Below are 14,102 nucleotides of genomic sequence, written 5' to 3' on the forward strand. Positions count from 1 at the left end.
GTACCCAATGAGCAGACCTACTTCACAGTCTTGTAAAGGTGCCACATTATCTTGGAGGTGTTCTAGATGGGACCAAGCTTTGGCAGTTTTAGCTGTTGGAATGTGAGTTCTGTTGGCGGGAATAAAGTCACGTGTGTAGGTTGGTGGTAAATAGACCTTCTTGTTGGAGTAAAAGCCACGGACTTGAAGGTTGTTTACTCTCTGAGAGCTTACCAGTGTTGTTCTTGAAGTCATAGTAGAGAGTTTTAACTTGACTTGCTCTTTGTCGGCCTCCAAAGCATTAGCTACTTCACTGAGAACAAAGGTCGTGTCACTTTGTGAATCCAAAAGAGCGTATGTAAGTACTTCTTTTGATGGTTGAGCGGCAGATGACAGCCAGACAGGAATTATTGCAGATGTTTGTTTCTTAGTATCCTCAAGGATTACTCTATTTGAAGTAGCTACTGCAATTGTTTCACGTTGTGTTGCTTGGGGCCTTTCCCTACTCCATTCCTGCCTTGTAGTTGACCTGTCTTGACTTGGACTTTGTGTGACTTGTGGTGCTCTTTGTTGGCTTTTGTCTCTCTCTTCATGCAGACAAGTAGGATGGCGCCTGTTGCATGTGTCGCAAACGCTCCTTTTGTTGCAACTCTTTGAGAGGTGACCGGGCCTAAGGCAACCGAAGCACAGCCTTTCAGCTTGGACAAACTTGACTCTGTCTGAGACGGCCTTTTCCACAAACTTCCTGCATTTGAGCAAAGTGTGCCCAGTTTTCTTACAGAAAGTGCAGCTTTTCACACTGTCTTCATTGGAGCTTGTAGTCAGTGTCTTTGCGTTAACACTTTGATATCTTTGTTGTTTTGGCTTTTCAATTTCACCTTGTTTCAGTGACTGCAATGATGTAAGTGGGTTACAAGCAATTTTCACTTCTCTTATCAGAAATTTGACAAACTGACTAAAGGAGGGGAACTCGCTGCTTTTCTCTTCAGCTTCTATGACTTTCCGATTCCATCTTGCAGTTAGCCAGTCAGGTAACTTTAACAGTATTTTTCTGTTTTCATTGCAGTCGTTTAGAATCTCCAATGCTTTGATGTGGACCATTGCGGCCTCGCAACTTCTGAGAAAATCAACAAACTCTCTGAGCTCAAAGCTCTCCCTAATGCCGATCCTGGGCCATGCTTGGAGTTTGTCTCTGTATGCCTTTGCAACTGTAAATGGGTTTCCATATCTTTCCTCCAAAATCTCCCATGCAGACACATAGGCAGATTCAGTCCCAAGTAGGAAATAGCCATCCAGTGCACTCTTGGCTTGTCCACTTACATATCTACGGAGGTAGTATATCTTCTCCTTATCTTGAATATTCTTCTGGTCTATCAGAGTTTGGAAAGAAAGCTTCCAGTCACTGTATTTCAATGGATTGCCACTGAATACTGAAGGTTCAGGAACTGGGATTCTGTTGGCACTTAAAGCATCTGCCAGGACCTTGACAAGCTCTGTTGTGCTTTCACTTGTGGAGGTTGTGACGGCTTGAGGGGCAGGAAACACAGGCAGGGACAGGTGTCTTGTGGGGCTCCACAGCTGGTTATCTGCAACCAACCCATGGCCTAGGATGTCTTTTGGTTCTTGGTTGTACACCTGCATTCTCGCTCTTGCTGCACTGAGCTCCTTCATGGCCTCCAAATGCTGTATTCTTCTCCGTCTTTCCTCAAGAGTTCTTTGCATAGCTGTGTGCTCTTCTTCCAGTTCAGCTTTCATTTTAGCGTCCTCGTCTTCTCTCTTTATTCTTCTCTTCACCTCTTCTGCTTCTTGCTCTAATCTACGCTTTAGAGCGGCTGCCTCTTGAGCAGCAATCTTCTTTTTAACCTCTGCTTCCAGGCGCTGTATTTCCAATTGTTCTCTTTCTTGTTCTTGCAACACTTCCAGAACAGCTTGGCTTGCAGCAGCGTCGGCGGCAGCTTCTTGATGTTTCACAGAAGACCTGTTTGAATGCTCTGAGGCGCTCTTTGAGATAGAGGAGCTGCTTCTTGATTCACTCGTGCTTGAGTTCCAAAGAGAGCTTGCATTTGGCCAATCTTGTTCTTCTCTCTCTGGCGTCTTCCCACTCAGACGACTTGAGGCTTTGGACACGACGAAGTTAGAAATCTCTACACACCGATCCACTCTTCGACGCATGTCATGGTCTGGTGTTGTGACTCCGCGCAGCTCTTCATAAACACTCTGGACGTCTGCACAAAGGCCTCTGGTGTCACCGATGATATCATGAAGCAGACTGTCTGCTAATGGCTCTGATGATTGTGATAATGGCTGCTTAGCGGATTTAACTTGTGTTCTCCATTTTCGGTAAATGTAGTTAAATCTTTGTTGCAGTAGTTTAATTTTCTCGTCTTGCATTTCTTTGTCTTTCTCTGTTAGATTACGGATCCGTTCACTCCGTCTTGGCTGAGGCACTTCCTCTGGTTGGGCTTCAGTGTCTCTAACTTGATCTTCAGCCAGCTCATTTTCACTATCCCTAACATTATCCCTTACCTGGGTTAAGGACTGACTAGGCTCTGCCATTATTGAAGGGTCTTGAATTGCTTACCCTAGCTTATGTGTAAATTGTAAATAAAAGAACTCTGGAGTATAATAAATGTCTGGATGAATTACTAAAGCTTACTCAAATCTGTATTAAATGTGTGTATCTGCAGTGTTTTAATATTTAAACTGAAAATATTATCATAAGCTATGATTATCAATAGCAGTAACTGCACTTAGAAGATGTATAAATTAAATCTCGGTTCCCTTGGAACACTTATTGAGAACTTAAACATCAAATGGAAAATAGCCTTCACTTAGTATAACAACAAAACACACTTTAAATTGACTGGCTGTAAAGTAAATGGCAAGATTCAGTTATACTTGTATAATAAGCAAATAAGTTGCATTCATCACTCACACAACAGTTCTTCAATTTTTAGCATACACAGAAACCTTTAAGCAAAACTTTAGCAAAGCCCTCTTCTTAGCCCACTCTTATTAGTGCACAAGTTCTTATGGATTTGCTTTCAAACAATTCCTCAATCAGCATGTGTGTGTGCGTCTTCAACTGTGTGAAAGTCTGTGATTTCGACTCATCTGCACGATTGTTCCAAGCACCGTAGCCACCACGTGGAGATTAGCTCGCCTAGCTTCAGACTTCTTGCTTCGTCCACTTGCGTCGACGAACAGTCCGAGTTTTCACTGTGACTCCCTCCCAAGCACAGTCAGACAGCAAATGGTTTTCTTCTACGGGTCTTTAATGAAGACTTGTTCTCCACATCAAACCGTGAAAACTGGGTAATACACGGTAACAAACACATAACATACAACGTTAGACAGTTAACAACACAGTATCAATGATTACAATCAAACTTAAAGTAAATGACAAACAGACAAAAATACCTCGTTGGCTGCATGCACTGAAAAGGAATCTTCTTAACTTCTAAGAAGTCTTAAACATGTGTGGGACCACCTCAGCTTGCTTCCCTGTGTGTCACCACCTCTGCTTCCTTCTCTGGCTCTCTCCCTCTCCCAGGAAGCTCCGCCTCTTACAAGCAGCTCAGCCAAGGCTTCAAAATAAAAGCCTTTACTCTAATGTCACAATAATGCTATATACAAGAAACAAAATAAACATTAGAAAACCTTTACAACATAAAGCAATACAGTGGCAACAGTTACACCTCTAGTCTGCTTGTGATTGATCAGAGCGATCAATTTCAGATCTGTTCCCGTATCAGTGTCGGAGACAGGTCTATAAATCCACTTCTAGAAGAATGCTGCCTGTGGTTTGTGAAGCAGAAGTAAAACGTGTTTTCTTCTGCTGAGACGGAACAAAACACAACTGACAGGCTTTGTGATGCTGACCATCCTGACAATCCTGCAGGTTATTTTGGATACGAATATATATCCTTACATTTGAGCTTTGTAGACAAATTCCAAGCTTTATCAAGGTTTAAATAATTAAAAGCATGTTCGATATCTCTCCACCATCTGACCTTAACACAGCAAAACGCATAATCTTCCATGTCACCAGAGGAATTCATGGTGCTGGTCATATGCAGTTCCCGCTGTATTCATTTTAAATTCATGGCAGTTATTTATCCTCTGCTATGTTGCACTGCCACACTTTAAATTGTATTCCCTGCTCCATAACTCTCCTCCCATGGATTAAATCCAGCATTTTATTTGCTGGGATTAGGGAGAGGCACCCTCACATTTCTACTTCCTAGCTAAGCCTAGTAATTATCACACTCTAATAACTTTTATCATATTGTCGCTGCAGGGGAGGCTGATGATGAAGGAGTCCCAGCGCAGTCAAACCTTCAACAGTGCAAATAGAACCGAGCTGCAAAGGTCTTTGGTCCCTCAAAGAAACTCAGTGCCGCTTCAAACAGTGACTGAACCAAACAGGGATTTGGTAAAAACAATAACAAAAACAAAAAAACATGAACCTTGATATTCATTAATTATATTACGTGACATTAGTGCTAAATGCTAATAGCATGCTAATTTGTACCCACTGCTCTGAATTGCTTTTAACCAAAGTGATGAAAGAGGAAAGGTCCAGCTTTGATGAGTTCAGCTCTCTGTGGACCGATAACTAACTTTTATTAGACATTCTGTATTTTAAACTTTTTGGTTTAAGCTGTGTTAATATTTTTCTTTTGATTTGTAAATTCTTGTGGGTGGCAGAGGACACCCAACAGCAGATTTGTAAGATGAAATGATCATCACTTTGTATATATGTATATACAGTGAATGAAATAAGTATTTGATCCTTTGCTGTTTTTGTATGCCCACTAACAAAGAAATGAACAGTCTATAATTGTAATGGTAGGTTTATTTTAACAGTGAGAGACAGAATTTCAAATAAACAAATCCAGAAATTCGCAAAATATATAAGTTATAAATTGATTGGCATTTGATTGAGGGAAATAAGATAATATTTGATCCCCTACCAACCAGTAATATTTCTGGCTTCCATAGACTAGTTTAATTAGTGCTCTCGCTTTAAGAAAGTACTCAGAATCGCAACATGTTATCTGTATAAAAGACACATGTCCACAGAATCAATCAGTCACATTCCAACCTCTCCACCATGGGCAAGACCAAAAAGCTGTCTAAGGATGCCAGGCACAAGATTGTAGACCTGCACAAGGCTGGAATGGGCTACGAGACCATCGGCAAGCAGCTTGGTGAGACGTAGACAAATGTTGGTGCGATTATTCGGAAATGGAAGAAACACAAAATGACCATCAATCGGCCTAGGTCTGGGGCTCCAGGCGGGAACTCGCCTCGTGGGGTATCGATGATCATGAGAAAGGTGGGGGATCATCCCAGAACTACACAGAAGGATTCTGTTAATGATCTCAAGACAGCATGGAACCACAGTCACCAAGAAAACCATCGGTAACACACTACGCCATTATGGATTAAAATCCTGTAGCGCCCGCAAGGTCCCCCTGCTTAAGAAGGCACATGTACAGGCCCCTCTGAAGGTTGCCAATGAACACATGAATGATTCAGAGAAAGCTTGGGATAAGGTGATGTAGTCAGATGAGACCAAAATCAAGCTCTTTGGCATCAACTGGACAAGCATGGTGGAAACATTAGGCTTTGGGGGTGTTTAAGTTTGCTAAGGGGACAGGGCGACTTCCCCGTATCGAGAGGATGATCGACGTGGTCAGGTACCGGGAAATCTTGGGCAACAACCTTCTTCCCTCAGCTAGGTCATTGAAAATGGTCGTGGATGTGTCTTCAAGCACGACAATGACCCAAAACCTATGGCCAAGGGAACAAAGGAGTGGCTCAAGAAGAATCACATTAAGGTCATGGAGTGGCCTAGCCAGTCTCCGGACATTAATCCCATAAACAAATCTGTGGCAGGAGCTGAAGCTTCAAATTGCCAAGCGACAGCCTCGAAACCTTAAGGATCTGGAGAGGATCTGCAAAGAGGAGTGGACCGAAATCCCTCCTGAGATGTGCGCAAACCTAGTGAGCAAGTACAAGAAACGTCCGACCTCTGTGCTCGCCAACTTTTATATGATGTGATTTTCTGGATATTTTTGTTATATTCTGTCTCTCACTATAACAATAAACCTACCATTACAATTATAAACTGTTAATTTCTTAGTCAGTGGTAAAACTTACAAAATCGGCAAGGGATCAAATACTCATTTCCTTCACTGTATATATATATATACATATATACTCTGATAAATTCAAGTCCAAGTGGCTTATTATGAGGTCCGGTCAGATCCAGAGGGTCATTAGATAAACACAAGGGCCATGAAATTATTGATGTGGCAGGAGTGAAGAAGAAAAAAAACACATTGGATAACTGAACCTCGCTGAAGCCTTTTGGCCTCATCCGTGTGGGACATTACTCTGTGGTGGATCTGGTAAATGACATTTGAAATGTGACAACTAAGTACTGCCTTTTTATAAGACAGTATCAATAATTAGCAATGCAGAGTATTTTGAAAACTTATTTGTTTTACAGATTCATGGAAGGGATTCATAGAAATTAAAAAAGAAATACAAGTACAAGTAGCCTACCTAAACAAATGTACTTATCTAAGGAAAGTACCTTAGTCAATGTTCTTTCCACCATTAAATGAACTACAGCTTGCCTTTCAAGAAGAGGAGAAAAAACACACAGACAAGAGCAGAACATGCAAAGTACACGAGGAAATAATGTATCCAGCTGGAAAGTAGTAGTAGTTTTAAACTTTAATAGGAAAAAATCCTCTACAGAGAGAAAAAGACAAAATCCAGGATTCCATTCTTTTATTTAGTGTCAAAGGCTGACGGCCATTTGGATTTGGGGGTCGCTGCTTCCACATGCAGCCACTTCCTCTGCAGCTTCCACCGCTGTAGGTTGAGACTTGAAACAATCCACTCACCGAGTCCCCTCTGTCACGTCGACGGGGGATTCGATTGCCTTTATTTTTTTCCTGATATATGTTGCAAGCCAAAGTCAGATATGGATGCTGTTCAATGTGCCGCAAGCATCCTTATAATTTCTCCCACAGAAAGTGGAGCGCTCAGCAGAAACCCAGAGGAGAAGCTCAAGCAGCCATCCATCCTCCAAGGAAACGCACACAGCCATTTGTGCAACTAGCTGTTACAACTTTTTTTCCAGTGGTGACGGATGACATCATATGCGAGAGCAGAGGAGCGAAGTTACAGCTGCTATGAACACATCAGCAGAGGAATGAATGCACTCAGATGCTGACACTGCGCAGCAAGCAGCTGGGCTTTAACCCTTCCCTTCATCACTTCCTTGCCATACCACTTTGCAAGGAAGAGTAATGTGTTGCTAATGGATGTTATTACATCCATTTGCTTTACAATTTGTGGGCCACCTTGTTGGGTGTCATATGGGAGATTTGTCGGCTGGCTGACATCAGTTTGCTTCAGACTGGTCTGATATTCCTGCTTTGGCACCAAATGCACAAGTTCAACATCGCAAAGGGCGAGGATTTTATTAATAATGGGACTATAAGGATCCTTGGGGAGGGCATTCCTCCACAAAGGAGAATGTCCTATCCATGTCAAAGCAGTGTTTCCCATTAATTATCTAGACTTTGGTGGATTGCCATATTGTAATTTGTCCTGCGACTGTTTCATAATTTTGTTACACTTCTTAAAATAACATAAAGGATCCCTAACTTGTTGTATTGATCTATTGCTACCATAACATTTTGAGTCTGTGTACCTGTCACTCAGAATCTGTGGTGATAGAGAGTCACCTTTGCTATCGCCATAAAGTGAATTCATTCTGTGTGAAACACTGCATAGAAAGGAAAAAAAGAGTCCTGGATTCGCCCTATTATTCAGATCTGCACCTAAATGCACCTCAGTGGGTTCTTCCTTAAGCCATGTCCCATTTCCCCACACAATTTCATACAAATTAATTCCGCAGTTTTTTCGTTATCCTGCTAATGAACAAACAAACAAATAACTTGTTGTGTCATGTAGCAGGCTTGCTAAAGACTAATATATTTCAATATAATCAAAATTGTAGAGTACAAACTCTGCAGCTTCAATGGGAGGAAGATACTATAGTGGACCTACCGATAAAATATTTTTTTAAATTCTTCCAATTTATAATTTGGTTGCTTGTTTAATATATATTTTAATATTTTCTCTATGATGTTTTTAATTACTTTTTGCTTTTGCTGTTTTTATAAAAAAGGCAAGGAGATATTTATTACATGGCCAACTTTGGTAACCCTTAAGTGTGCGATGCTTGAATAAAAAATGAAAGTAATCAAAGAACATCAAAATGAACATTTGTTTTCATGACGCTCCTGAATCACAAAGTGCAAGGCCGAAACCTTCCAGCATGAGCCCGGGGTTTTGTTGGAAACACTCCATCATTTACTACAGCTGCCTGGTTAATGATCTCGCACAGACATTTGAAAGTTATTTAAAAGAGGGTTCTCTCTTATCTGTTCTCTTTCAGTGGAGCTGAAATTCAACTTGGACCAGTATGTGAACAAACGCTACCCGGGCCTGGTGAAGATTGTGAGGAACAGCAAGCGGGAGGGCCTGATCCGGGCCAGGATACACGGCTGGAACGCTGCCACGGCTCCTGTGGTCGGCTTCTTTGATGCCCATGTCGAGTTCAACACAGGCTGGTAAGAGAAGGTCATGTTAAACACGGGATGGTCTTCGCTGTTTCCCTGTCCTCTCTCCCCTTTGCCTTTGTGGTTTGCTTTTTATGTTTTCAGTACAGAGGGATGTCATGTATTATTATTATCGCGGAGATACAAAGTGTAGTCTGCCCTGAGCATTTTGATATACTGCCAGGCCAATTCTAACTACACAGCACTTCTCAGCAATCTGACCCTCATTATTAGTCAGGCTTTGTCCTTAATAAGCTTTTTTTCCCCTCATGCACTTAATTTTAAACAGTGAGTAATGAGCTTTGGTTCGAGCTGAATAAAACAAAATCCCACTTTAAATGATACTACCTGCCCAACACACACACACACACACACACACACACACACACACACACTTATGACGAGAGAGAGAGAGAGAGAGAGAGAGAGAGAGAGAGAGAGAGAGAGAGAGAGAGAGAGAGAGAGAGAGAGAGAGAGAGAGAGAGAGAGAGAGAGAGACTAAAAAGCAAGAGTGTAATTAAAAAAGGAGCTGAAATGTTGAGCTTTTGAACATTATTTATTCTGGGCTCAGGGCTTATTTAGCGATATGAAATTACTTGTGGGGCGCTCAGTCAAATTTCTGAACCTTCTGCTCAAGTTGTACCAGTAAACAAGTCATTCAAATAGATGTAATTGGCAACTAATTCAAGCCTTTTTCTTGCTGTCGGTGTTTTGAGGATGAAGTGTATCTTTTGTCTCCTGGGCGGCGACTGAGGAGACAGGAGGGGGAGCAAGGTGGGATGAAGGAAACAGAGAAGGGATGGAGAGAATTGTTTTGGATTCCGATTGCTTACAGCTTCTTACATTTTTTTGGCGAACTACAGACTATAGGGAATGCAAACAAAACTATTCTTATTTAGAACACATATTTTACAAAATATTACAACATTTCTTCTTGTGGTCGAGGGGTGGATACAGGGGCTTGGGCATGGGCATCTTTTATTTTTTTTTAAATGAGCTACTCACTTACTAACAAGAAAAATTACAATTTGTCATGAGTTTTTAAAGTACACAATTTTCAAAATAAGCCCAGTGCGGCTTTGCTCTTAGCTAAAGAGCTAACAGTAAACTTAATCTAAATGTGCACCCTTCTGAATCAGGATAGATGCACATTTAAGTTAAGTTAAAGTTAAACCCCGCTGTTGAAATTGCGGCCCATTAGAACATTTGATAAACCTTGAAACTCCCTCTGTTATGGTCCTGTCTCTAGCCGATGATGTAAACTTGCCAGTCTGTGTGTGTCATCTTTCTTAGAATGTAAAAATCATAAACACACTCTCGTAGATGAGTCAGCGACCACACACTGTGACTTTTGCAAAGAGGTCATTGCATGTACCTTGATTATTGCATCCTGCCAAACAGTTTTAGAGTGAACAGAAACTCCTCCTCCTCCTCATATTTCACTGCATGCTGTAAAAATAGATGCACATTTCTAAGTCACACATCCACCTCGATGCTCTGAGTCAGTTCTCGTTTTAGCTCCTCACTATTGCTCTCGCTGTACCAGTTGAGGCCTTGCTGATAAATTTCCTTTTCGTTAGTTCACCTTCTGCCATTGTGAAAATGTCACACTTCTCCCTCTACTGTTCCCTTCCCCGACACATACCCACATAAACCTTAACCCACATCCCTGCTTCCATCTCCGTTCCATAACCTGCTACTGTCGTAGATTTACTTTCACACACGCTTTATTTCCATGAGGCAAAGAGAAAAGAGGACCAGAGTCCCTGGGATTCCTCTCCAAGTAGAAGCTGGAGATACAGCGATAGAGGAGATGACAGGCACCTTCAGGATGCTTTGTTTGTCTTGCTTGGATTTCTTTGTGTGTGTGAAACAGTGCATGGATTCATTATCTACTCTATGTGTGTAACCATTCTGAGTTGCACCTTTATCCAGATAGATTCACTTTTGGTATCTACAGTATCTATTCGTTAGAGTGGAAGCAGCTCCCTATCTATCACAATATGATTATGCAGCGTGCCACATACAGTGATAAGTGAGATGGATGCTTCCTGTAGATGTTGTGGTGAGTCTCCCTCACTGACCTTGTACACACCGCCTGCCTGTGCATACTGAAGCAGAGACAATGCTGCCAGCGGTCGGCTGCAAAGCGGCTCTGATTCACTGTCATGGCGCTCCCCCAGGGGCCCTGTGCATTTGCAGCTGAAATGTATTGCTGGTGCCCATTACCGTTAAAGCAAAGATAATTGTATCGTACTGTACAATGCACCTGACAGCTGTCCCCCCCGTCCATTTACACAATGTTGGCTTATGAGGAGTTAAGAAGCTAGCGGTTTCCACCAGAGGAGTACAGGAATCTGATTTCCACAGCTTAGCTTCCCTTTTAATATGAGTATATGAAATTGTTGCCTATCATTAATGTGGTATTGCATCAGCCAAACCGGAGCAATCCATTCTCTCCTCTAAGGCTTAATATCCATCCATCCCTGAGACAGAGGATGTCCATTCAGCCCGGACCCGTTTCCGTCTACATGCTCTGTAAATAAACAGGATTAATGGCAGGAACTGGGAGCGTGTTGTAATTAGGACCCACTCTACGCCTGGCTTCAGCCACGCGGCTGCAGAGGGGAGGCGCTGGGAAATTGATATTTATTTGGTTTTGAAGCCCCTACACAGTTGCAATCTCAGGCTCTAATAACGATTAATGATTAGCCGTGTAGCGGCCGCTCCCTGCTGAGTGTGTGCAGGAGATAAGATTGTCATTGCTGGGAGGCTGTAATGAAATGCATGCCTCCGAAAGCAGCACTCTGATAAATGTTGAACGCGATGTGACCTGGTGAGTTAATCTTTCCGAATAAGACAAACTGTGGAAATTATTTATAATTTGATATCAGTTCCTTTGTGAATATCATGGAGCTCTCTCTGCTCGTTACGCCTTGCAGGTGCAATGGTTTTATATTGCATTACCTTTCAGCGTTATTGAAGCTGGAGGAGGTATTTTCCATCAACAAAAGTAAATATGTCTTGTAATGTTGCTCACTGTGTCGGGCTGTGGTTTTGGCTGCAGCCACATTGACGGTTTCACAGTACACAGTTCAAATAGATCTCTGCAACCACAGAGAGAAGACAGAGATTAATGTAGCCTCGACATTTGCAGCACATCAACCAAGTCCTGAGCAATGCATGTAGAAATAGTGTTAGATCTATCATTTTCCAGTTCATGCCTCTGCATCACTTTCTACTTCAAAAAAAACCCTGACACCATAATGAATATTCACTATTAATATGTCCACACACACACACACACACACACACACACACACACACACACACACACATGTTGGAGCTGCTCTGCTGAGCAGCCAGGCAGGAGGACTGTGGACGACCTCACAGTCACAGATTTAATCTGCTTAATGGTTGGAGGCAGTGGCGGCTTAGATTCTGCTTCATGCACACAGAGCAAACACAAATTAACACTATCACAGTTCAGTGTAACACTTTGCTGTCTAAATGGATTAAAACCCACAGTGTTATTTGAGCTCTTTTGGAAACATTGTTATTGAATTAACACTTTATGAGGCTAAACTATTGACTTCTCTGTGTGATAAAAGCTCAACGCTCCTCAACACCAACCAGTAAAAGCTTTTCTCACCACAAGAATGCATTGCTATAAGTTCACTTACTGTATCATCCCCACGGACACAAGTAAAGGGTCTATTGGAAGGCGCAATATAAATTCTGCTTTTATTATTATTGTTATCATTATATTATCAATATTATAACTAATATACATACATATTCAACCCCCATATCAAGACTGAATACTGTCAATATGATCACTTACACATATAAAAACAAATCAACACTCTATACCTTTTGCTTTACAAGGCATTTTAGTTAAACATACACCATTCATACCTTATTTAACTTTAATAGTCGCTATCATGAAATTTAATATTTTAAACAGTAAGATTTAATTGTTATAGAAACAGGTAATCAAGATGTTTTCTTAATCTAAAGTCAAACCTCTTATTTCTACTGAAATTCTGAAGAAGCCAAAGAGAGTCCAGAGTGTAAAGTGAGCCTTCATATTTAATGGTAACTCATTCAAAAGATTTATAGATGAACTTGTTTTGTCATCTTACAAAATTAAGAAATATCCAGTTTCACAGAGCTAGAGGAAGAACTATATGGAAGGACAGCATATGCTAGCTTTAAATGCCTCAAGCAAGATTTGCAATAATGATTGAAAGAAAAATGAAACATAAAGACAGATTTTTTTTATCTTTAGTTAAACAATTAAAAGAGAACCTGTCTTGGGAGTGCTGCAGAATGTGTGGAAAGCCATTTAAGCTACAAAAGACTGTGTCAAGAGACGTCTCGAGTCAGCTGCTGTTGGGTCTGAAGACTGGGGATGTTGCATCAGATGGCAGCTTATCCGACCACTGTAAGCTGCCAGTCATTGCTGCTTGAGGCGAGGAGCTCAAGGATATATTCATAGCTTATATTCTAACACACCTAACTCTGGGGGAAATGCAGGCCCCATGTTTTTACGTGGAAAAAAAACGAAAAGATGATATCTCTGATTCTGCTCATTTCATTCCGCCAAAAATGTTACTCTACTCAATGTGCTTCTATGTGCCTTTGTCTTTTCTCACATATAACATGTAAATCACCGGCGAATGCTACAGTACCAGATTTACATTTTCTCCCTCAACATTCAGCTGCTTTAAGTCTGATGCAGAATAAAGACGGTCTTATTTTTGGCACTGAGTGCCCTTGGGGCAAAACTCTGAGTGCCATTAAATCCCATTATCTGATATTTCTCTGCTTCAGAATCATTCACAATTCTAGATCCATTAATCTGGGATTTTTAAATATAAAAGAAGAGAGCTGCAGGGTTTTATATCTATGTGTGAAACGTTGCTATGTTGTGAAGTTGATATAAACTGAGATATTACAGTGATTCTTATCCTGGTTTGTGGTAGACCTTTCTTTGTATATAACTCTGTGAAATGTGCTCACAGGCTAATATGAAACGAGACAAAGGTGCTCGATGTTATGAAAGACAGTGAATGAATTCGGAAGAGCACCTGCTTCAGTATGAGACGCTACAAGAAATGAGGCAGTGGAGCCAACAGCAATTGAGGTTGTCAACACGTATTCACAATATTGGATGAGTCATCACTGGAAAGGGGAAAAATCCTATTGTAGTATGGAACCGAGTATGATTCGGATTGATGCGGATGAATAACCCTCTCAGTGTTATGCAGATGAAATGGTAGGTATATGAAGAGGGATGACACAGAGAGACAGTCGAGACCAGATGTGTCCTAATTTCCAGAGCGTCCCTGTCTTATCAGCCTCATGAATCCCTGAGGTGCGGGCGCTGCTGGCTGGCTCAGGGGTGTCATTGGGATCCCAAGGGCGCAGGGAAATGGATGGAGGATGTGCAGGGGTGGAGGCAGAGAA

At 41.5% G+C, this 14,102-nt stretch overlaps 1 protein-coding gene across 1 annotated transcript in view; it reads left to right on the forward strand.

The window, feature by feature from the left end:
- galnt9 (polypeptide N-acetylgalactosaminyltransferase 9) overlaps nt 1-14,102 on the forward strand; it is a 106,074-nt gene that overhangs the window by 37,027 nt on the left and 54,945 nt on the right. Inside the window, exon 4 of the mRNA XM_061070777.1 lies at nt 8,468-8,642. Coding sequence (XP_060926760.1) covers nt 8,468-8,642 — 175 coding nt within the window. The remainder of the gene's footprint in view (nt 1-8,467; nt 8,643-14,102) is intronic.

Source organism: Limanda limanda, chromosome 5 (assembly GCF_963576545.1).
Source record: "Limanda limanda chromosome 5, fLimLim1.1, whole genome shotgun sequence".
In the NCBI taxonomy this organism is placed as follows: Eukaryota; Metazoa; Chordata; class Actinopteri; order Pleuronectiformes; family Pleuronectidae; genus Limanda; species Limanda limanda.